The sequence below is a fragment of the Ixodes scapularis genome, unplaced genomic scaffold (genome assembly GCF_016920785.2).
Source record: "Ixodes scapularis isolate PalLabHiFi unplaced genomic scaffold, ASM1692078v2 PGA_scaffold9__187_contigs__length_104089568, whole genome shotgun sequence".
NCBI classification, from domain to species: Eukaryota; Metazoa; Arthropoda; class Arachnida; order Ixodida; family Ixodidae; genus Ixodes; species Ixodes scapularis.
The window spans coordinates 66,089,701-66,115,184 of NW_024609884.1; the positions used below are offsets into that span (position 1 = coordinate 66,089,701).

A 25,484-nucleotide genomic window follows, 5' to 3' on the forward strand; every position below is an offset into this window, starting at 1 on the left:
TTACCCTTGCTCGGGGTCCACTACCATGGCCTTTGGCTTCCCGACACCCTTCTCAGATCCATCGTTAGTTAGAAGAATCCGACGGAACTTTCTCTCTCCGTCCACCTTGACTATTTCAATGTTGGAGGCCTTTCGATTTCCAATGTATAGGTTACGCCCGACCCAGTCAAAGGCTAGTGCATAAGGCGCACCGATGATGCTGTCCACTAAAAATTTTGTGACATTTCCTCCTTTGAGGCTAACAGTGTAGATTGTGCCCTGCCACAAAAAACAAAAACAAAAAAAAAACAACGTGCTATTAGCTGCATGCTCCACCATTTGGACACCAAGGACTCACATTTTCTTTGTCATCTTCCGAGAGTTGAACCCAGTAGATTATGCCTTCCTGCTTGTCGTAGTCAAAGTCGTAGCCATTCTCAATCCCAATAACGGGCACAATCTGTCCAGCAGACTTCTCGTCAGGGGAGAGGCTCATGTCGATCAGCTGATTGGCTTTCATCAGCATCAAGAAGGGGGTGTCCACTAAAGAGCAAAGGAAACCAAGTGCAGCCATCGCACAATTCCGGTTTCAACCCCAAGTCAACCGAAGGAGACTCCGGTGGCTCAATACGAGCAAAAATAGAGCAAACATTTATTTACGCTTCAGTCACACCCAAATCACCCTGACACTTCAATCCCCTGTTCATATCATTTGATTTTTGTTTACTGCGTTAGATTAGAAGAGCACTGAGCTTATTTGTGCCTGCCAAGCAGTTAAGCAGAACTTATGTTCACTGATAAGCAAGACAAGTATGCACAAGCACATACACAAAACAATGACCTTCAAGGTGCTGAGCTTTGCGTATATGGATAAACGCGTTCCCATATTGTAAATACAATTTGCTTAACGGCAAATGTGCTGCCTTGATTGTCTGCAAGGAGGATACTCCTAGATAGCAGGAAGAATAAAACAAGAGGACGAAACACAGACGAGTATGTTCTTTCAACTCACAACAAACTTTATTCCGAGTATGATCACTCATCCTCCCGCGCATTCTTAGGAAAAGGGGGAAAGAGCAGAAGCAGAGAGGGGGGGAGGGTGTCAATGTCTGATCCCCTTCGCTAGTCGTCTGAAAGAGATGGATTTTCTGCACCTAGAGCTTTCCGGGGTGACTTGACGACCTTAGAGAGCGGCCCATTCTGAAATAGTCCACGCACCCTCCGCCCTCCCCACTAGACTGTCTTTCCTTCCTTCCCTTCCCCCTTTGCCTCTGCTCATTTCCTCCTTTCCCTAAAAATGCACGGGGGAACGGGCGATCATACCCCGTGGAATAAACATTGTTGCCAGTTGAAAGGATGTCCTCGTCTGTGTTTCGTCCTATGTTTTATATGTTCCGTTATCTAGTATCTTTACCAACCAGCTCGTTAGGAAAATAGGATACTTCTCTTAGTATCTTCCTCACAGAAACTGTGGATAGAGGGGGATGGAGGAGAGACAAAGCTTGGCATGCCCTCTGCTCACAGAAGAGGGGACCAAACTCTTACAAGGAAGAGGATTGGGCAAGGCAAACAAAAGTAGAAAGTAAATGTCAACTTTCATACTGGCTCACTAGAAGCTACACCCATTGGTTAAGTTCTGGCAGCCCATTACTACCTGCCTGCAAACATTGTAAACAGGTGATAGCAACGGACTAAAGTGACCAACTTGCGAGAAGCCCATTGACCACAGAGCAGCGACTTACCCGGGATGCATGATCCGCCTGCGGATGCACGGTCCTGAGTGTACCCGGGTGGGCAACGACACGAATACTGACTGGGCCGGGATGGAGACAGCAGACAGAGATGCGAGCATGGGGCACTAGAGCAAGGGTTGCTGGCTGCAAGCATACAGGGAAAACAAAGTCAAGCCCATTTTAGACTCAAATTGCATTAACGACCTCCTAGGCATTAGCCTTTTCCTTCCTGACCATTTAATGAACTGGCTTGCCTAAATTCATGCAGCAAACACGTTGCTAACCACTATAACCACTACAACTAGGGATAAACAAATTGTTTCAATTCCGACGATTCCTCAACTATTCCAGATCCACTCGGATTGGCCGCTGCCTTCTGGTGCTCCCCAACCTGGAGCAGACCAGAGCGGTCGGTCACCTACACTGTGGCTGCAGCACCGGGTGGTTGACATGGATGCCCAGGGGCTGGCTGACCAAGTGGGAGACCACTGTCTGGTTAGTGCCCCGGAACTTCTGGCACGAAAGCACTCGGTTGAGCTGACGGTCTGTCCAGTACAGAGTGTCCTCAAAGATTGTCAGCGAGTGGGGATGCAGCAGGTACTGAAAGTTAAGAATACCCCAGGTTAAAAACTGACACGTGCAGGGCAACCCCCCTTCTATCTCTGCTAGAGGTTCTCCAGAAATTTCTATCTTTTTTAAATTGGACACTGAAGGTTTATTTCGCGTGGGCCTACTTCGAGCAACAATGATCGATGCATTTCAGTTTCGTATAAGGAGCTCGTGGAAACAGGTCCTTCGAAACTGGCAGGCTTTCAACTGGCAGGTTTAGAGACAAATGCTCGCTGACCTCGGCCTGTGGCAATCCGGTCTTGGTGACGAGTGCCGGGCAAGCCAGAGCCACAGAGGCCGAGCGAAGTGTGCTGCCCAATGACAGTGACACCGCTATTCTCGCAGTCACTGCTGATGCCTCGACATTAGAGTGAAAGTGGTCTTGAGAGTGGGTATGGTTCCAGATATTTTTATTGGAGTTACGGGGGCAGACCGATCAGTTTTTTCGATTTCAACGCGTAAGCCGATTGGTAGACATATTTTTTATGCTGAATAAAAACAAACCCAACCCTAACAAGTAGCACACTAGTTTTGAAGTCTCAAACGCAACTTGAATAGTCCGACGGGGACGTCTACTTCGCTTAGCACAACTCCATCTTTGCCAACGTTCGTTCGGAAACCTCCCAGAAGCATGCCTTCTCCTAATATTGGCATCTTTCCTCTCGTCAAACAGTGCTCGTAAAAACAGTGCCTCGGTATTGCAACTGAAGCAGAAACAGCTGCAAAAACTTTTAAGCGAAAAGCCACAAGTGTGTTTGCAGGTCAAACTTCGCCCGTGTGTATGCTTAATCGGTGCGTCTAAAAGACCTCCTGATCACTCGGTGCACAGTGTCTTTTAGGGCAGACCAGTCGCCTGGTAAGCCCTCGCAGAAAGTAGATCGGTGGGTTTTCCCCAGTTTTAGGAAATACAGACCAAACTGGGAAACAGGACAACCAAGGCCAGAAAAAAAAGCTGGCAGAAAGGATGTTTTTTTGTTATACTGGCTCTTTTGACGGAGTTCATTCATCTAGAAGATCTAGAGTGCTGGTCATGCTCATTCTTGCCCCCCTTGCATTTAACGATCAGGCTCTGCTAGAGTCCGCCATTGCGAAGAAGTGCCCTCAGGGACACGGCATTTGACTTTTGCACTTTGAGACTAAGGCATCTCCAAGGACTGGCACCCCTTGAGAACAGTAAACAAGCACTTACGTGATTGTGTGCCAAGACCTGCTGGCGCCCAGAGCCATCATAGTTGCAGAAGTCGATGTAGTCCAGCTTGCTGTCCGCAAAGTAGATGCGCTTGTTTGGCAGGTCCAAGGTCAGGCCATTGGGCCAGTAGATCTTGGTGTGGACAATTGTTTTGCGCATGGTGCCATCAAGCCCCACGCTCTCAACTCGTGGATTCTCACCCCAGTCAGTCCAGAACATGAGTCGAACTCTGCAACATTGTTCACCAAACTGCCATCAGAACTCGTGCCTAGCTCAGAAAATCTGAGAGGATGGCTGTTACATGACTATGTAGTGCTGGGTAGCTATGGTGCAACCTTACTGGTATGTTTTTTATTTTTAAGGGACTGCAATAATAAAATTTATAATCTGTAGATGCATGCTAATAGTGAACTTTAAGTTCGAGGAAACGAAAGTGAATTCAAAGCAAATAGTAGTTTTGGCCGAATATTTTCAAATGAAATATTAAAGTTTCTTTAAGCCTTTCACTATTGTTGTACCATGCTTAAATGAAATCCAGATGAATTTGTGAAGGTAGTTACCAAGCTTCCACTTATCCCCTTCTAAGTTCAGTTAATTTTAATCCAACTATATAGATTGTGGCCTTAGATAAATGCCTACATTGGGATGACAAGTAAACAATCTATTTGACATAAACTTAGACCTCTATCCTAACTTTAATCTTGAATATGAAAGAAAAAAAAGCAAGCCTGAATGATAAAAGCAGGTTGTCAGGACATCACTGCCTAACACATACACTTGCATAATATTCATGTTTTAATTTTGAAAAGTTGTATTCATTTCTTTTTAAATAAACTAGGCACACTTTGAAGGTGTACTCTTCCAAGCACACGGATGCATTGCGGAGAAGCAAGGTTCACTGGACTGCAGTGTCAGCTCCCACAGGTTATGCTTCTCCACAATGCTCCAGTGCTCTGTAAGAAGTGCACTCACTGCGGCTAACCCGCCGCAATAAACACTTGGAGAATCATGAATGTTGCTGTTCCTCTCAAAACGAATAACAGATAGTGTATTATTCACAACTAATATTCGAAAATTCAGACATTTGCAGAGCCCAAATGATCTTGAAAAATGTGCCAGCCGATAACGCTTTCGGGTGCTTATAAATGAGGCAAGAAGAAACTCTTTCACAGCAAGTTATTTCCATGTACTTCGATGGCTGTGTAGAAGTATAATTTTTATTTAAGTAAAGGTAAACATTTCTTTCCCTTGGAACTGTTATTTTAAATTAGGGGTCGATCAAAAATCACAGCTAAAGAATGTCAAACTATAAGCACAAGCAAACTTTCTGAGCACCTGAAGCTAATCCAGATGCTGCTTGGTGTCAGCCACTTCTAGCATGCTGGTGAAAAAGAGTAAACCTCAAAGTGCGCATGCCACAAGCACACTCCAGATGGTGTATGACTAACCTCAAACTCCATGTGAAATGATCAAAACCAGCGCAACCCAGAAAACAAAGTCACCGAATACAACAAAAGCATGTGCGTGCATCAGAGAAAGAGAAGGATAAAAGAACAGGTTGTCGTGAAAGCCTCAAACATTCCCCAGCGAGCAGTTCAGGGTCACGTTCACTCGGACAAGAACAGGCAAGCTAGATGTGTGGCTCAGAGAGGTGTGGAGGTGAAAGACTGAGTGGAGCAAAACAAAGAGGGCAGCCGCGGTTCAGCAAACTTGAGATGTCACGCTGGGAGTGTCAGATGACAGTTTTTGGACATATCAGCCAACAAGGCGAATGCAACAAACAGAAAATTAATACAGATATTCCTATGGGTATTCAATGGGAATAGTGTTTATGAATGTAATGGTAGGGAAAATGTACTAACCAAGAATATATCAATGAGGTTCTAGTGCAATATACAGCCCGGTGGACAAGTGGGCTAGTTGGTAATAAGGGTGCGGCAATATGACTGCACCCTGTACTACAGTCTAAGCTCATTATAACAGACCTGGTTACAACAGACATTTGGATATAACATACCGATTTGTGAAGTTTGGTTGGTTTTCCTCTATGCCCCATTGACTCAACTTCATATCTGCATACATCATACTCCTTTTACAACACACCGAAATCTTGGTTAAAATCAAGGTCCGTTATAACGAGCTTAGACTGCACTACCAACTAGCCAGGGTGGCACAAAAGTCATGTGGCATGTTAAACCATTATTTTAAGGTAGGGTTAAACTGTTAATAAAGAGGTTGAAATGGACTGCTGCATTCCCTGGTGTCACAATGTGGCAGTCGGTTTCATTGCTTAACTCCTTAACAGAGGAGCCCATCTTTGGACATGCTTCTATTTTGACTTTGAGATGGGGAACGCGTCTAAAGACACGCAACACTTCTTTCAGGCGGAAGGAACACGTTGTGAAACACAAGCTAATCTTTCAAGGAGGTTATAAGTGTTGCCATCCATCGAACGGAATATACAACACGTTTAGGTTTATTTGCGTTTGCAGGCTGGCAAAATAATTTAATTGCTTTGGTAGGAAATGTCTGTTCTCTTTCTGGATCATGGATGCACGGAAGTGGCGCAAAGTTACGACAGTTGCGAAAATCGCATTGTTGCTTCAGCGAAGTGACTTCAACGACTCGGACATGAGTATATGCTCAGTGACAGCAAAACCTCGGGATTATTCAAAAGCCAAGCCTGGCATTGTATTTTTCTCGAAACACGTCCATGAAATCACTCGTCTTTACGACCTGCCATACAAAATCAAGCGTATAAAAAAATGAATGTCTCCCCTTCTCTGTACTTCAGCACAAGAAGCAACATATTTCTTTACATTAAATAAGCAAGTTCAAATTTTCTGTGCAAAAACAATGTTCAAGCTTTTTATGCAACAAAAAAAAAAAAACAACTCGCCAAGGCATGGTTGCAAACTCAAAAATAACTCCCACTTGAGGGGCTAAACAGTTCCCAACTAGGACCTTTCATCAGAGAATTTTGCGCTGATATGATGAAAGTCGCCACATTTCTACACCAAGGTATATGCTTTACGAGTCGAACGTACACAGTTTGTGCACTTGATGTGCATAAGTAATCCGAGAACTACAAAAAATTAGTCCGAACTATCAGCTTCCACTGTGCCAGGACAGACAAGGTAAGTCGAGAAGCCCACCCTTCTCTGGGATCCAAGGAAAGGCCCCTGGGTTGACTGATGTTCTCCTTGAGCAGGACAATATGGTTCCTTCCATCCAGAGTGGACACTTCAATTGTCTTGAGCCGAGAGTCCACCCAGTAAAGGTTGCGAGCGACCCAGTCCACTGCCAGCCCTTCCACTAGGTCAAGGCCACTGGAAATCACCTAAGGCCATGAGCGAGGAAGTGTGAAGAGAAGCTTTCCAGGCCAAAGTTGCTCACCAAAGGCGCAGAGAGAGAAGGCGGACTCACCACCTGGGGATCCCCACCCTTCGTCAGCCGAAACACTTTTTTCACGCTCATGTCTGACCAGTAGATGGTGTTGCTGGCCATGTCTGAAGCAGTAGCCACCACATTTTCCACTTTGACCGGCACACGCTCCAGAAAGCTTGTGTCCAAGTTGGCAACAAGGATGGAACGCCGGTTCGAGATCACCAGGAATGCCTCGGAACGATCTGGGAGACAAGGAGTGGGGGGGAGCACCGTCAACCTCAAACACCTCTTGCACCCGTATGGCGACGTGCCCAGAGTTGGTTGCATCCCAACAACAGCACAGGGAGAGCTTGCCCACACCCGGAATAATATTCATTGCCACGTAACGTGGTGCGGCGACCTTTAGCCATTGCTGAAAAGTCGTCCGGAGCACAAAAAAATACCGGTGGGATCTCGTAACTCCAGATAGGGGAGCAACTGAATTCAATTCAAATGAAACAATGCCTTCGGGATTCCTAGAAATACAAATGAATCCAATTGATGCAACCAGTCTCGCATAAGGGAGGTCGCATCAGTAACAATTAAAACACGAGACATCAATGGGGTTGCTAGTGTTGAATGGGCCAGTATTCCTGACCCCTAACCATATTCATTTTTTCATTTACACTGATTAACATCTTTTGTGATGAACTAGTTCAGCACACTCCACCAGAACATGCTGTTTTATAATAACACACAATCCAGTAGTGCAATGCCCAATCTGGGCTCAAAGTGGCTGCAATAGTACACGTCTAATGTTACTAGGTATTTATCTTGTAAGAAAAAAAAACAATCTGGAAAAGATTCATTCAAATGCTGCAGAATTGTTTTAAAAGTAGTGCTTTCTTTTACTGTAATACAATGTCAGTATTTATCGTCTGAAAGGCAGCCTATTCATGCTCAAGGCATACCAACCAGCAGTACCTAATCCTGTTAAACTCTGTGGACCATACAGGACAACTTACTTGTTGCTTTGCACTTGTGCTTGAGCTCAAGTTGGTACCCGTCTTCACATGCGCAAGTAAATGATCCTTTGCTGTTGGTGCAGTGTTGGCTGCATGATCCAGCAATGTTGCATTCATTCAAGTCTGCAAGCACAAAAACAGTTACTCGTCGAGTCACCACAACGAGGTCAATTTGTGGGACTCACCAACGCAGGTGGTCGAGTCGTTGAGCACTTCGCCTTTGGGGCAGACACACAGTGGGCCCATAGGTGTCACGTGGCAATCGTGCGTGCAACCCGCCTTGTTTTCCTTGCACGGTGTCGAAGCTGGAAGCACATTGCACGCTCACAATTCCATCTCCTGCCTACGGCTCTCGGAGCCCAGAGGAAAAAAGCCTTACCGCAGCCTGGCCCTTCGTCGGCTCCATTGGGACAGTCCGATTTTCCGTCGCAGATCGAGGAAATATTGACACAGCGCTCCGTAACTCCAGGACACAGCCACTTGCCATGCTCGCACTGGAACTTGGGTGCACCTGAAATGAGAATCCTCAGGCCTCAGCACCAGCACCATCCTCCCAAATTGTGAACAGCTTCCTCACCACAAGCGTGCCTGTTGTCTTCATCAGAGTTGTCTCCGCAGTCATCCTCCCCATCGCAAATCCAGGACTTGAAAATGCACTTGGAGTTGTTGCACTTGAAGTGGTTCTGTGGGCATTCCACTTGGCCTGGAGTGGAAACTTATCTCGTGAAAAAGAGTCTTCAAGACCCAGCCTACAGGACAAGGCCCCATGGCACGTTGCCCCTTCGAATGGACCACATAAACCAGTTTCTTAACCAGCAGTTTAGTGGAGGAGTAATTAGGATGCTTTAGGTAAAAACATGGAAGGACGAGTTCAACTAAGTAGAAAATGTCGAAGAAAATTCCATTTTTCCTTTGGGCCAAGTCTATTTAGCGTGAAACCATAAAATGACATGGTCCATGGGCCACTCTGGCGTTTATATAAAAAAAGACAATGAAATGTAAGATTTTCTCCCTTTCTTTCCACCCATTTTTCAGTCATACTGCATGATAACGTGCAAAAAAAAAGGCCGAGATAAAAATTTGTCCACAGGAAAAGAGATTTTCTTCCTTCCTTTGACTGAGATTATTTTTATACTTACAAATAACAAATGCACCACCTACGGGCACCTCTGCAGTAAATCGTAGTATGGTACATTAATTAAGAAACCAATTTATGGAGTCCCTTCAGAAGGCTGACACCCCATCGAGGTCAAAGTCCCCCAATGCCTCACCACAGGAGGACGGCTCATCACTGGCATCCTCGCAGTCTGCATTTCCATCGCAGAACCATAGTTTGGGTATGCACACTCTGGACTTCTTGCACTGGAAGGACTTCTCCTGATCGCACTGGTCTGGGGCAAGGGATGCTGCAGGAAAGAGAACAAAAAACAGGGCTGAAAACAGAGGCGGATACAGAGTATCTATCATAATTGAACCTCTGAAAGTGCATCCTCATCGAGGTTTAGGAAATCGCATTCAATTCTTTGCCCCAAAAGTTTTGCGCAGCCCATTTTACAACATTCCTCAGCTAATTTTATATAAATAAATATCTAAAAAACCTTCAACAACGACAGATATATATAAAGTATTTCAAGTTCTCAGTGCTGACAGGCTGAGCAGGCTGACATTGAGCTAAGTTGACATTCGGAGTAGCTGTCACACCATACCTAAAAAGCGGAGTACACGTCTTTCACACAAACAGGTAGGAAAAAAAATGTGGCAAGAAACTGCCACAATTTCACAGGTTCCCCAGTCCTGGTAATAGTTTGTCCAAGGGTTCCAACAATTTCAATGCTTTTCTGGGTTCACCCAAATTACCCGGCAGTTCCAGGTGTACTCATTCCCATCCACAGATGCCCCCAGAAAGCAGACCAGGCAGCTTCGACTTACGGCAGCCCTGCTCGTCTGACCCGTCTTGGCAGTCGCTAACTCCATCGCAGCGGTAACTCTCGTGGATGCACTGCTTCTTGTTGGCACACTGAAACTGCGAGGCGCTGCACACGGCTGGGGGGCAGTTGTTCTCGTCTGCCTGGTCGAAGCAGTCGTTGTCCCCGTCACACACCCAGCTGCGCGGGATACAGTGGCCTGATCCGGGGCAGGTGAACTGGTAGTAGGCGCACGTCTTTTCCTCTGCATAGCGAAGAGACACGCATGACGATAGCGTTAGCAAAGCTGTATCAGAGAAAGTCTGCACAGTGATAGGAGAGTGTTTCTACAGAATAAAAAATCTTTGTGCTAGGTCTACGAAAAAGTAACCCATTACAATGACAAGATTACGCTCTGAACGATTGAACAACCCTAACCGGGCCACTTTGAAAGTGCTTTCTATGGAAACCGGGCAAAAGAATTTAACCCCCCGTGCACCAGGCGGTTGAAGAAACTGACCTTTTCTGGTTAAAACCGAATGCAACTAAAAACATTTGACAGACTTTTTTTTAAATTTAAACCAAGAACGCTGAACCCTACATATAGGCGTCTTAGAGGTTAAAAATTTCACGAATCAATGGTCTAATGCATGCCACAATTCCGGCTGTGGCACAGCCACCGAGGTGAATACAGCAGACGTCCATCCTGCTACTGCTTGATCTACGGTCAGCCAGGCGACATATATGCTCGATTAGTCAGATTGAGGCACCGACAGGATGCCTACGTTTGTTAGTCTTCTTTGCCAGCACTTCTACAACCAACTGTACCAACTATGCAGTGGCAGCCCTCTGACTTACTTCGTCACTTTGGAAGCAATCAAATACATGGCCAATACCGGATGCTAAACACTCGACAGAGATGCATTTTAAGCAGCAAAGTTTCGGCGAAGGTGAAAACATTTGTGACAAGGCTTCAGGGTCATCATTCTTTGCTTACCCTCCACCGCCTCTCCAACCCTTTAAGGTACAAACGTCTATGGCACAAACACTATAGGCTTTGTGAAGTGTGTTAAAACAAACTGAAAAAAATCTATGGAGCACAAAGATAGAAAAAAAAAAGGTTTTGCATCAGTTTAAACATTTTTTTTTTTTTTCATAACAAGTTCCATGCATAATGTACAACACAAGAAATAGTTAAGATTTCTAAACAGCCACATTGAGTGATACAAGTTCAGCCTGAAGTGAAATGACCAGCTATAAATGAAAAATGGTTCAAGCGGAAGCTTCACCTATCATCACACATCACAACTTTTCTGCTATCTGTGCAATGTCATTGCATTATCATTAGACATGACATCGCAGGCCTTCATAGTACGGACAACTTGCCTTTCTGCGGCACCAGAGCTTTCTCGAGTCAAAATAAATATCTTTGACAGAATAGTGGCCAGCATGCACACTCACTGCAAAAGTCTCCTTCGTCAGAACCATCGCCGCAGTCGTTCTCAGAGTCGCACTTCCACGACTGAGGAATGCACCTTCCATTTTCACAGGAGAATTCCGAGTTGTCACACTTGACATTGGCTAGAAAGAAGAAACCATATGGTTATACGATTAGGTTCGGAAAAACATATACTATCTCAACGTCTACTACTCCTGCCCCGCTGCTAGGATCGCAAAGAAAAACAGAAGCATCCACTCACTGCAGCCAGTCTCATCAGAGAAGTCTCCACAATCATTGTCCGAGTCACACTTGAAAGAAAGAGGAATGCAGCGTCCACTGCTGCACTGGAACTCCCGAGGACTGCAAGTGTTTCCTGCAACAGAACGATTTACCGTAAGCATATACACGCAAAATAAGAAAGCACATTCTATTCAAACCGCACCTTCATGGTCACAATAAGTGATAGAAAAAGCAGCACCAGTAAAGGCATCAAATTGCCACCTCTGATGAGACAGATTATTTATGTACTGACAGAAATTTTGGTCAATACAACTTGCTCATTTTTTAATTAAGATGGCATTATAACTTTGGGCAAAGCCTAATTACTGTGCAGGCTTATATAACACACATTCCAAAAAGTGTATCTTAGTTCAGTGTGTGCAGAGCCAATCCGAGCAATCTGCAGAAGGAGCACAGCAAACAGCAGGGAAGAGACGTCGCACTGGTATACGCTGAGGCTTATATTTCACATGCTTGGAACTCCAGTGAACGCTGCATTGCCAATTTTGGTATAGACCAATGTATGCCTCGGACGTCGCACCGCAGCAGCGGCAGCCATGATGGTGCTGACAACACGACATACACACACAGACGCTTTCACTCTCTTAACACTGGTTTCTGCACATGTATCTGCTTGCTCGTAAAGAAAAAGTGCATCTATAGATGAGAGGGTAGATGAACAAGTGATTATCAAATGTCTTGGAACTCGAGACAGAAATGAGGTAAAAAACAGAAATGTCACAGACAGTCCATAAAACTGCACATCCATTGTTATGGTCTGATCGGTTTTGATTTCAATTCCTTCTCTTCATGGTGTTCATTACCGTTATATTTTCCCTCGCCCACTTTGCTTACCTTCCGTTCCAACACAAAAAATAAAAGCAGCCTTATATAACCCCGCACTTATCACTGCCTACGCATGGCTGCGATGCTTGTCCTACTATTCATATTCATTGTCCCTTTCACTCAAGTCATGTTTCAGGACATTTGTATCCTTGATTTTTGTCACTTGATGGTTTCCTTCCGTAGATAGTAATTTCAAGCTTTAGATGCACACAGCAAGAGCGGGTGAACAAGGCTTTTTTTAGCTTTTAAAATCATTGCACATCTAGACATACTTAATAAAAACATTTCTATATACAGCATAGAGGAAGGTTCAAGCACATATCCCAGGTGAGTGCCCCAATTTCCAAAGCTGGAAATGTTAGCTGCAGAACTTCATTACAGTCCTCGACAAGGCAAAAACGGCACAAAGGAGCTTCAGTTGTCCCACCTTCGGTGCCTTTCGACAATGCTTCGACGCACTGTTCACCTTGAGCGCACGTGCAGTCAAGGCACAGTAAAAGGCATGAAGCATGAGCTGGAGGCCGGGCGTTCGAAAGACGCGCCCTGCCGTTCGCATTCTGTCAGCGACTATAGAAAAAGCTTGATATGAAGAGTGCGGCCACAAACCTCACCAATGCAAAAATCGGCTTCTTTGCCCGCGCATTTGGAGCTGGGGCTAGAACTCATCACGAGCCAACTCGTCATAGGGGAACTGGTCACAGCAGATGTCTCGCAACGGCGGGGGAACCCGCAACGGCGGGGGAACCCGCAACGGCGGGGGAACCCGCAACGGCGGGGGAACCCGCAACGGCGGGGGAACCCGCAACGGCGGGGGAACCCGCAACGGCGGGGGAACTCGCAACGGCGGGGGAACTCGCAACGGCGGGGGAACTCGCAACGGCGGGGGAACTCGCAACGGCGGGGGAACTCGCAACGGCGGGGGAACTCGCAACGGCGGGGGAACTCGCAACGGCGGGGGAACTCGCAACGGCGGGGGAACTCGCAACGGCGGGGGAACTCGCAACGGCGGGGGAACTCGCAACGGCGGGGGAACTCGCAACGGCGGGGGAACTCGCAACGGCGGGGGAACTCGCAACGGCGGGGGAACTCGCAACGGCGGGGGAACTCGCAACGGCGGGGGAACTCGCAACGGCGGGGGAACTCGCAACGGCGGGGGAACTCGCAACGGCGGGGGAACTCGCAACGGCGGGGAACTCGCAACGGCGGGGAACTCGCAACGGCGGGGAACTCGCAACGGCGGGGAACTCGCAACGGCGGGGAACTCGCAACGGCGGGGAACTCGCAACGGCGGGGAACTCGTAACGGCGGGGAACTCGACTTTTGCCAATTCTGTTAAAATTTGTTTGCCACAGGATGTGCCTCCAGGGCTTTTTCGTTTTTAGCGTTTTTCTACTACTTACAGATTATAAAAAGTAGAAAAAGGAATAGGTGGTATTCAACTTGGGACTCTGTTCAATAAAATAGGGTCTGCATGCCAATTTGATTGCACCCTTCCAAAAATGGAAATGTGGTGCATATAACGTGCACAAAGCAGCAGGAATTTTGAACATTACGAAAACTATAAAAACTACAATCAAAACTTTCTACAGCAGCATAGTTTCTCTTCGCTGGGTTTTCCATAGCTCCATCATATAGACTGCCGGTGTTTTCTGGTTTTCCGGATTTAAACCGGTAAACAAAAAAAAAAAGAAGCAGTTGAAAAAAAACAAAGGTTCATGCAAGAGAGTGCTTCAAGCACGCACCTCTCTTCGCCGGCCCAAAGATAAAGGGGGGACGCCAAGACCGCTATGAATGCGAAATCATTGAGTCATTCCTCATCGAAAACGCAAAAAAGAATGTCTGATCGGCATCTTTAACTCTATCAAGACGTGAAGTGAAATTTCTCAGGTCAGAACTGGAAAGAATGTGCAACTTCCCGTAGAAATTGGACAGTCATGGGTCCTCCGCCCTTGCCCCTCGTTCCCCCTCTACCTTTCCCGGTTTCGCTCTCCCCACTTTCACCCCTCTTTAACACCCCCTTATTAGGGTGATCTCGGGCCTAGCATTAATCTGTCTCCATAATCAGACGTCGTTGCTAAATAAATGAGTGCTGTTGTCTCATCCTTCGTGTTTTTATTCTTTCAGTTCTAAGTATCTAGATTTGAGCATGCTCGCCTTAATCAGTTCAAGAAAAACATTTCTTCTCTTGAACCCTAGCATCACCCTTACAAAAGTCTGCCCTCTAAAAGGAACTCTGAAGAGTGCTTACAATAAAAAAGTGGGGTCACAGCAAAAGACAGTACAACCTTGTGGGATGGTAGTGTGTTTAGTGAACAAGTTAAAAAAAAAAAAGAGTAAGAACTATGACGAATGAACTGAAAACATTTGACCACTTTTCCTATGACTAGAAGGTCAATGTGACCACTCTCCCTACTATAAGATCACCTAGAACAAGATGCCCTCTGTGACCAGTTCACCTATGACCAGTTTTCCTAAGACGAGTTAACTGTGACAAGTGGACCTGTTCCCTTTGGAGGAACGTGCTCACACCAGTGCCTCTCTGGTGCAAGACTAATAAGCTTTGCGTCATTGCCAGCCCACTCGAGTAAATGAGGACCTCCTGTCTCCATAAACGGAGGCCTCTCAGAAAGTAGGTGTGCCCCAACAAGAAAGGAGGGCTCCCTCACGGGTGCAGTTGTTCATCTCGTCCGAATTGTCCAGGCAGTCGTCATCCCCGTCGCACACCCACGTCTTGGGGATGCAGCGCTGGTTGTCGCAAGTGAAGTCCCACGTGTTGGGGCACGCCTGGACCGGTGGCTCGGCGGTCGGGTCAGAGACGCATGTCCGGTTGTCCTTGGACAGCTGCTCTCCGTAGGGGCAGCCGCAGCTCACCACCAGATCCGGGCCCTGGCTGCCGTTGGAAGGCACCGGGAAACACAGCTTCTGGCATCCCCCATTGTTGAACTGGCACGGATGCCGGCCTGCAACACACACACGCCAAATCGTGTTAATGTGGACAAACCATAAATACCAACAAGCAACATATCGCAACAAGGGCTACAACTTGCTCGAGGATGTACCTCGACTGCACAAACTCTCGCGCAGCAGGAGCAACTGCCAAAGATGTGAACTCTGATTTCGAACCTTTGCTGCAGTTTATCTTAAAAGAGAGCATAGCGGCAATAGTGGATGTGATGATGTCCATTTTCTGATGTTACCAAAGATGTGAGGTTAGAAAAAAAAGACAGAGTAAGTCAGCAGTACAGACGAGAACCTCGTGCGAGCTTAAAGACACCGGACCGGTGGGCCCGGCAGCCTGTGCAATCTTGTGGACAGGCGAGCACAGGTCTGCGAGGACGCCGCCGAGGATTGTCGTGCACTCAGCGGCACAGTCCACAAGGGTGAAACTGGCAACGTCAGTTTCACCCTTGTGGGTGAAACTGGCGTGAAGCCACGACAGAAGGCCTAAGAGTGACCACCCAGCAAAAGATACACAGGACAGGCAGATGCGATCACCTTTAGTTATCTTCGGTCTCCCAACAAAAACAATTTAATCAACCCGTAGTAACACCACCCACTTTATTTTTATTGCTCTCAACTCCCCGCTTATAATGAATACATTATTTCAACATTATTTTTACCATTCTCGGATCCTTCCTTCCTTTTCTTTTTTTTTTTAATAATCTCGCAAGAAGGCCCTCATTTCAAAATTTAAAATACAACTGAAGAAGACACTTGAGATAAACCTACTTCTCAGTCAGGATGATGTTTGATAAGTTATTAAAACAAACTAATTCATTTTTAAAATGTTGATCTTAGCCAACCCATCTCAACTAGAAATTTGTGGCCTGTCAAAAAAATAGGCCACAAGTGAAGATTGTGCTTCACTCCCATCTGTGAGGAATTTTGGCTGTTGTGGAACACAACATTGAAACTGCCATAAATGAGCTTCAACACACCTGCCCATGAAAGACTTCTTTCCCTTCCTTCTCCATGAAAAACTGTCAGAGTCTGACGTGCTTGTGAAACATTCATTGCCACAAGCATGAAACTCAATCACTGAGCTGCTCTCAGATCAGCTCCAGATTCTCGTGACCTGTTCCCACAGCACCTTTCAGCATTTCTTTAGGGGGTGAGAATTTTGTGGCTCCTATCCATTTGAATTGTATTGTACAAGAATCGAAATTTCATACTGAATAGTAGCATGAAGCAAAAATTTCCTTAAGAAATGAATTGACTGTTAGGATTTTTTCGCGCCCAGTCTGAAAAAGTGGGCCACCTCGATCCACTCACTGTCCACTTTCTGGTTCTCTCGGCTGTAGACCTTGATGCCGTACAGGCGGCTGCCCTCTTCCACGGTGGTCACAATCTTCTCGTCCGCCCCCGTGGTTTTGTGCATCATCAGAATGGCATCCAGCCGCCAGTCCGTGACAAACAGCCAGTCTGCAAGAAAACAATGTGCCCGCACAGTACTTCACACCAGGGCCAATCACGTCCTTCGATGCAGACGTTTGGTCTAGCAGAGCAAAGATTTGGCTGGATTAAATTGTCTCGTGGCAGGGAAGTTTCATGTGGTGCAACATCCTAAAATTTTCTGACTAAGCCGCCTGATCCAATGATCCAAGCAACTTCTTTTTTTTTTTTAAGTTTTCGCTTGTATCTTGGCAGCTGTTTGCAGTGATGCGATTGGCCTAAGCCGTTTTGGAGCACCTTTCGGAGCAGCCAAAACAGTGTTCCGGAGCAGCAAAAGTGGCCTTCGGAGCAGCCAAAATAGTGTTTTGGAGCAGCAGAAGTGACTTTTTGAGCAGCCGAAACTGTGTTTCAGAGCAGCATAAGTGGCTTTCGGAGCAGATATTCTTAGCAAAATAAAAAAAAAAAAAAATATTTGTTTTAAGTGCTGGACAAACAAAGGGCACTTTGCTTGCCGAAATAAACAAATTATGGTCCAGTTCGACCACCTGGGAGTCTTTCAAGATGTAACTGAAATGTCAATGACATGGCACAATTTGCAATGGTTCAGTTAAAGGGGTACGGAAACAAAAATTGAAATATTCAAAATTCATTCGGAAATGAGTCAAGCATGACGGATAATAACTGGAAATGATCATCTCACGTTTGCAGTTTGAACGACTGGCTATATTTTTCGTTCCAAACGGTGCACTCGAGCAAGCGCTCGAAGAGAAGCGAACGGAGAGCGCGATGCGTCATGGGATATCCGGCACAAACAAAAAACAGAAAGAAAATATTCCCCGCACTCGTGACGTAGCAAGACTGGTGAGGTTATGAGCTTTGCCCTTGGTGGCGTTGTCAGCGTTGTGGTGGTGTCAATAGCGTCAGTGCGTTACAACCGAGCCGTTCGAAGTACCCGAGGGGTGACGAGCGTGCGGCTGGCCCAAGGAGCACGTAGCTTCCACAACACTGCCAGCTTAGGGCTGAACGGGGTGGGGAAAAGCAACTTTTGTTCAAGTTTTGAGTGACGGGCTGATCTTCTAGGGGGAGAATGGCTATGTCCGGTTGCATGAGGGTCCGAGAAAGAGGGAAGTCCTTCCTTTCCATCTTCTTGGACCGTTTGGTACAATGCGCGATTTGTGAGTTGAGCTAGGGGGGAAAGCTAAGAAGGAAAATGTTGAAATTCCAAAGAGCGGCGCTGCTCCGAAGGAATCTGCCACGTCACGACTACGTAGCAAGTTTCTCAACGTTGCTAGGTTACCTCCCAAATAGGCTCCGCATGCATCCACCAGGTGCACATTGAAAGATTGTTTATTCAACTTTAAAATTGGTTTTCTTGTGCCTTTCAATGGAAGACTGGTGTTTTTGAGGTTAGGGTGCAATATGCAACACATTCAAGCTAGAAAATGAGCGCTGGAATTTCGTTTCCCTATCCTTTTAAATGATACATACATATGTACCCACTAACGATAGATAAGAACCAGACTTCACATATTAAAATTTATTTGAAAATGACCAGCACAGTAGTAAATATCGCAGCATTAGGTTTGACTAGTTATATAATATAAAAAATGAAAGCAGTCTCCGACTGATTAAACACATAACTACTGTAGTGCAATGCGAAATTGTACAAAAGGAAAAGGTGCATTACGACTGATGGGTACTTTTTCTTTACTAAACTTTCTGCAAGGCTGCTGCAAGCTTCGCTTTGGCTTAGGCTAGTAATGAATGTCCCCTTCCAATGTCTCCAAAGAGACATTGAGACATCGTACAAGTGTACAGTGCTGTAGGCATTGCCGAGCAATTCCGAAACACCGCTTGCCACCGTTTTACTGATTCCCGACGTGCCAGATTTTCATCAAAAGTACACATAAAACAGTGAATTAATTGCGAACGTCCCGGTTGGTGCCTTTGTCATGCAATCATGTTCATATGTACGTGAGGGCAACTTCGGAAGGCTTGCAGCTGATGCTTCGTTGCGCGAGCGGAGACGGCTGTTTCATCGAAACCGAAACCATGCCTCTCCGCTCTGTCGCCAACTGATTTCCAAAAATCTATGCAAAATGTAACTGCCCAGCATGCGACAAAAAACAGTCCAGCGGCGCGTGCTTGCAAGGCCGGCAGTCGCGGTACAAGCTAAGCCCACAGAAAAAAAGAGCCTGAGCGCATCGATGCAGGACATCGCGAGTAAGGGTCAGAACGCTCTTGAAGTGCTTTGTGCAGCGTCTGAACCTGAGACAAACAAGCGCGCTGTGCGGGTTCAGCGTGCAGACATTGCCTTCTTTGCCTTGAGCTCACTTATCTTCAACTTCCTTTCGAGACAGATTTTTCACGTTCCGGAGTTCCTCTCGAAAGAATGCCCACCAAGAGAAACCTAGGTAATCAACACTTTGAAACAGCAGTTCTTGAGTTAAAAAGGGATTTTTGTAGTGGCATGTGTTTTAAACAAGAACAGGAATGCTGATGGACATGCGGCAATCCTTACGTTTCAGTTTACGGAGCTCCAAATCTGCAGCGACGTGCGGACTGGCAGGCAGGAACCAAATATAGTTTTCCCAAGGCCATTGTTTTCAGGAGCAAGTGCTTCACCTCACAAACTACCTCCCGCCGCGCAAAAATGTGGTTTCGTTTCACAGCGTGGCGGCATGGCTGGTACCCAGCACGCAACCGTCGGAGCGTCCGCACACGCCCGCATCAGTCGTTAAAAAAATTTAAAGAAAGACGCGTGACGAGACCTACGAGACGACGAGAGCGCGAAAGAACAGACGGTGGGAAAAACCGTGCGAGACCGGATAAACGATTAATTCAGAGTACTTTGTGTCGGGCGGCCGTTTGCGCCACCTAGATCACGCATGCTCAATTACAGTTCGCAGTTTAGTTTCGGTTTTGAAAGCTGACCAAAAGTGGTCCATTGGCGCAGGCTTAGCGCAGGTTACCCATATTTTGGAAAAAATGTAGCAGGATGTAGCAGGGTTAGCCCCTTGGCGCAGTTTGGCACAATTGGCGCAGCAATCACATCACTGTGTTTGTCGTTGCAATGGCTGGTTAGCCATAACGTTCCTAGGGCCTGTAAAACCTAGAAAAACCTAGGCACTCATTTTTGTACCTAGGAACCTAGGTACAAAAACAAAAATTCTTGATTCACAATTTAAAAATTTGTATCAATTTCTCCTAAAAAGAATTAAGGTGGTTCACTGCTCTTTGATGTAAAATAGAAAATAATAAAAAGTAACATCTTTGAAATTGTGTTCCTGAAGATCTCCAGGCATTTTTCCTGTTGTTCTCAAACATTTATGATATAATTCCAACTTATTCAAATATTGCTGGGCAGTTTCATTTGGATCCAGGCAACGAGGTGCAGTCATATTTTTTATTTTGCCTCAAATTTTTATATTTCGTGGTGCAAGTTCCAAGAAGAACAATCCTTTTTATTTTAACATCGTTTAGTTTCAGAGAAAAACAATCTCAAGGAAGCGGGAAAGAACGACGGGGTTTCGACGATTGTCATGCCTGGCGTTTTTGAATCACTCTCAGTCTGAAAGTATTCAAAAGAGAGCTTCTATATTTTTTATTGTGATATATATGCAAGTCGGTAAAACGACATTCAAACTACTATTTGTTATTCGTCTATCCAATCTTTGTAAAAAAAATCCCCAAACATGCCTCCGCGACAACTGTGACCTGAACTGCGGATTTTTTGTTTTCTCTCAGAGTTTCCAAACTGTTCTATCAAGCAATGCCTAGATTCCCTTGACTGATTGCGAAGGAACTGGTCCCGGCACTGAGGCAATAAAACAGTGCAGAAACCTACCCTGTAAACAATAAGGCACTGACCAGGGAGTTTGGCACAGAGCTGCACATCAATGGAAGACCCAGGCATTCTAAAACTGTGCTTATATTTAGGAAAGGCTTTCCTCGGGGGTGGGGAGGGTCAAGGCAATTAGGGAGCCCAGGGAATCCATGAGGGTACTTTGGGGAACGTAGTTTGAGGACCCATGCCTTGAGTAATGGCATAACTGAACAAAAAAAATGCTTTACCTCCATGAATGACCAGTGAAAAGGGGTGCTTGATGCGCGGAGAATTGATGGTCTGCACATCTGTTCCATCTAGATTGGCATGCTGGATATGGTCCAGGAGTGCGTCGCACCAATACAGCCGATCTGTCTGGAAGTCAATGCTGAGGCCGTTGGGCCAGCCCAGCAGGACTCCACGAAAAACCATCACGTTGGTGCCGTCCAGATAAGCACGGCTGATGTTGGCTGGCCGGTCCCACTCGGAGTAGAACACATACCTGCACCGCAAAATGATTCCTTCATCAAGTGGTAAACTACTGCAGGGTTTAGAAGAAGAAAGGGACGTCTGAAGTCGGTGACAAGAATTTATTTATCTATTTATAAATACTGCTAATATCATATGGAGATCATAGAAGGTGGTATACAAACAATGAAACATAATACACAAGGTCAATTATACAGGCACTCGCGTCCTGCACCACACAACGCGCGACAAACAAGTGAAGAGAGTCTAATTCCACTGTTCCTCGAGGAAGCCCATTCCACTCCTCGACAATATGTGAAAAAAAGCAAAATTTTTTAAAGATCATTACGAGGCATGAATGAAACTATGGATAAACTAGGTATGGTTTTGTCTTGTAGAACAGCCTTGTGAAAAAGTTATGTACAGTGAAACCCGTTTAGAACGAACCCACGTACAGCGAATTATTGTCAATATCGAACTCACGAAAAATTTAAATAAAAATGCATGTAAAAAGTGCTTTATATAACGAACAATGCATTGACTATATCAAACGTTTTCCACCGGGAACGCTTCCAAAAACGCGCAAACAATCGTCTTCTAGTCTGTCCTCCTCCCCCTCCCCCGATCACCAAAAAGAAAAAAAAAAGGAGGAAAGAAAGAAAATTCCAAAAACTCGAGCCGCGAACAAAATTGAGCGAAGAGAAACGATTCAGGAGGAGAGGAAGCTAAAAAACAAAACAAAAACACTCTGCACGCACGCACAAAAAAAAAACAACAAAAAAACTTTTCATTCCAAAGTGGTTGCCTACGAAGAGAAACGATTCAGAAGGGAACATAAGTGCATGCGTGCCAAAAAAGAAAAAAAAATTGCGAGGTTTTACAAGGCGTAAGCAAAGAGGTGAGAAATAAAGAGAAGCTCTCGTCTACAACGAACGCATCGTGGAAGTTTGTTGTAAATGGTTTTTGCTATATCGAATTACTTGCTATATCAAACCGATCGGTGCGTTTCCTGCTGTTCGTTATAAACGGGTTTCACTGTAGTCATGCATATTAAGTTTAAAATGCCGACGAATAATTTGATATAAATATTTTAACCTGCAGACCAGATTTCTTTTTGTCATTGACTGGAGGCCAGCTCTTTGGACAAGACTGCGTACTGATGTCCTCCCATAAGTATTAAATATAAGCCTAGCAGCTTTGTTTTGAATTCTGTCTAGTTTCACAAAGTTTAGCTTTGTAAATGGGTTCCAGATGATGTTAGCATATTCTAATATAGGCCAAATAACAGTTTTATAAGCTAGTAATTTTGTTTCAGAGGTGGAGTATTTTTAAGAAAGAAGAGCTTACAAAGAGCATTTGAAGTAATGTAATCAATATGCTTATTCCAGATAAGGCAGCTAAAAATCCAAATCCCCAGATATTTGTGTAGCTTCCTCTGTTATATTTAAACTGGAGGGGCTTCTTTCTGTGAGTAAAAGATATGAAAACTCGTGTCTTCATAATTTATGCACATCTGCCAAGAGCTACACCATTTATTAATCAGACCTAGATCTTCATTTAACTCGTACTGATCACTAGAACCATTCACCTCGTAATAAACTGCACAGTTGTCAGCATACAGCTTCAGTTTTACAGAAATATTGTTCACAATGTCATTATTAAATAACAAAAACAAAAGAGGCCCCCGAACTGATCCTTGAGGAACCCATGAGTCAACAGTCACCCTATCCAAAGCAGTTTTGTTAAAATCCCCGAACTGATCCTCGAGGAACCCATGAGTCAACAGTCACCCTATCCAAAGCAGTTTTGTTAAAATCTATGTACAGTAAAACCTCGTTATAACAAAGTTGAAGGAGCGGTCGTAATTATTTCGTTATAACCATTAGTTTGTTATAGCCAATGTCCATTTCTTCCCACTATTAGCAAGCAAGAGAATTATGATTGCTTTGTTATATCCATTAGTTTGTTATATCCCGTTTTGTTATAATAATAATAATAATAATAATAATAATGACTTTATTTCCAGTGCCCAAAAACAACCACAGCGGTCTTCACTTTGGTGCACCTGTTCAATCCTAGAAACACGTTGGTATATTACCATCACCCAAAAACAAATAAACAAACAAAATGTTATCAGTAAATTACAAGGTTATTCAACTGATGGCGGTACAATGAAATGGATGTACAGAAATCGAGGTGCTTAGGAGCAATGCTGTTGTATAATGTCTGAATCCGAGAAAGCGGTGAAGTACAAGGTGAACGTACATCAAAGCATACAGGATGTCTAGTATGGCGTAAGTTAACATGAAAATTAACTTTGCTGAGCATTGATGGCGAATCAATTACACTATTCACAACCTTATGCAAAAATACAAAATCATGAATCGTTCGCCTTTCAGACAAGAGTGTAAGCGAAAATGACCTAAGTATGTATTCATAGTCATAATAACAGCGCCTTTCAAAGTACCTATCGTAAACAATACGAATCAATCTTTTTTGAACATTTTCGATGGTCAAGGCCTGTGCCCTAGATATTGAGTTCCATATTACCGAGGTTTTACTGTATTGTTGTCTATTAGAAAGGTATGCAACAATCCGATATACTAGTTGATAATTTTTTAAGATTTTGTGTAATTTGGTTGCTAGCTTGCTATGCGAGACCTTGTCAAAGGCCTTTGCAAGATCTAAAAAAATAATGTCAATCTGACCACCTTTATTTATGGATGACACAAAATCATGTGTCATTTCCACTAACTGTGTGATTGTGGAATAACCATGCCTGAAACCATGTTGCCTTTGGGTTAGAACTGTATTTTCTTCAAGAAACTCAAAAATATGGGTATGAATAATATGTTAGAGTAGCTTGCAGGTTGTACAAGTAAGCGAAATTTGTCTATAGCTGGCAATGAGATGTTTATTTCCAGATTTATGTAAAGGTCTAATTTTAGCTGTTTTTTAGTCTTCAGGAAGAGAGCCTTCACACAAAGATTTTTTTATAGATAAGAAATAAAAACTTAAGATATCCATTTAGCATACCACCTAAAAATGCATTATACTTCTTTTCGTTTAGGTTCAGTAACATTCAAAATCCCACTTACTCAAAATTAGATCTAAAATACACAGCTTGGCAATTTTATATTATCATTTGTAAAGACAGATTTAAAATGAACATTAAACAAATTTGCAATTGCAGTATTATCACTGATAACGAGTCCATCACAAATAAATGTATTAGTGATAGGAGAGGACGGCTTAATGTGTCTCCAAAAGTTTTCCGGAGAAGTTCTAATAAATTGACAGAGTGTAAAACAACATTGTAATATAGACCGACACGCTGTTTACAAACAACCCCGCATTTGCCCACACTAGGTGTGGGCACCGCGCGTGCACTGAAACCAAATTCATGTGGAGTGATGCGTCTGCGTATGCGCAGTGCCGTCGACAGCGCCACCGCAGCTGCGCGACGTCAAAGCCACGTGTTGGTCTATACTTGTAGTTGTCTGAATACATTTGAGTTCTTAATTTAGTCAACAACCTCAATATTTTGCTGATTATCACAAAGAAACCACTCTTTCGATACAATTTCCTTGCTCTATTAATTTCATACTTCAAGTGTATCGAGTCACGTGAAAGCCAAGGATTTTGAAGGTTACTCTTAGTTTTACTAGGAACAAAGCATGATATACAGTTCTGAACAAGGTTTTTAAAATAAAACCACATTGAATTTGTATTACAACAATCAGATAAAGAAGAGTTATAAAATTTATCAAACTCAAGATCCAACAAGTCATGAATGGAAAAGTCATTTGCTTGCACAAAATCGAACACACTAGACTCCATCACTTTTGTTAGCATATTTTTGTTAGATAATGAAAAAGGCACGGCTCTATGGTCTGAAATACCATCAACAACTTCATACTCATAATTATTTTCAACTTCGCCATTCACAAACAAAAGATCTAAAATTGATTTGGGGTCACCCTGTACTCTAGTAAACTCATTTAAAAAATGGCAAAATCAAAAGTATGTCAAGTCAATCTCCAGAAGTTCATGGTTGTGCCCACTGTGTATAGCACCAGCCGAAAAATTAAGCGAATCAATATTGGGCAAGTTAAAATCTCAGCACAAAATGACTTGTGTTCAATTGTACAAGCTTTGTTAAGTAATGCTTAATGTTCTCTAGGACCGAGAGTACAATAACTGAAGCGATGAGACACAAAGCATACTGTAAAACCCTTAATATTTGTGAGCCCTTTATTTTCGCTAATTTAGCAAATTGAAAAATTCGCGAAATTTAAGGGCACACAAAAATTTTGGTTTTTAAAAGTTTCAATGAAGGCGTCTGAAATTCGCGAAATTTAGTGGCCGTGATAATGTTCTCTTTGACCTATTCGTGAGAAATAGGGGCCACGAAAATAAAGGGTTTA

General features: G+C 44.3%; 1 protein-coding gene across 1 annotated transcript in view; it reads right to left on the reverse strand.

Moving 5' to 3' along the window:
* LOC8029713 (low-density lipoprotein receptor-related protein 2) overlaps positions 1 to 25,484 on the reverse strand; it is a 239,990-nt gene that overhangs the window by 52,495 nt on the left and 162,011 nt on the right. The window contains exons 17-34 of the mRNA XM_042287297.1: positions 20,838 to 21,091; positions 16,644 to 16,793; positions 15,038 to 15,331; positions 11,506 to 11,619; positions 11,267 to 11,386; positions 9,831 to 10,070; positions 9,173 to 9,307; positions 8,479 to 8,604; positions 8,281 to 8,412; positions 8,087 to 8,206; positions 7,902 to 8,024; positions 6,937 to 7,139; positions 6,666 to 6,850; positions 3,511 to 3,739; positions 2,135 to 2,312; positions 1,722 to 1,856; positions 338 to 522; positions 5 to 258 (exon numbers count right to left, since the gene is read on the reverse strand). Coding sequence (XP_042143231.1) covers positions 5 to 258; positions 338 to 522; positions 1,722 to 1,856; positions 2,135 to 2,312; positions 3,511 to 3,739; positions 6,666 to 6,850; positions 6,937 to 7,139; positions 7,902 to 8,024; positions 8,087 to 8,206; positions 8,281 to 8,412; positions 8,479 to 8,604; positions 9,173 to 9,307; positions 9,831 to 10,070; positions 11,267 to 11,386; positions 11,506 to 11,619; positions 15,038 to 15,331; positions 16,644 to 16,793; positions 20,838 to 21,091 — 3,177 coding nt within the window. The remainder of the gene's footprint in view (positions 1 to 4; positions 259 to 337; positions 523 to 1,721; positions 1,857 to 2,134; positions 2,313 to 3,510; positions 3,740 to 6,665; positions 6,851 to 6,936; positions 7,140 to 7,901; positions 8,025 to 8,086; positions 8,207 to 8,280; positions 8,413 to 8,478; positions 8,605 to 9,172; positions 9,308 to 9,830; positions 10,071 to 11,266; positions 11,387 to 11,505; positions 11,620 to 15,037; positions 15,332 to 16,643; positions 16,794 to 20,837; positions 21,092 to 25,484) is intronic.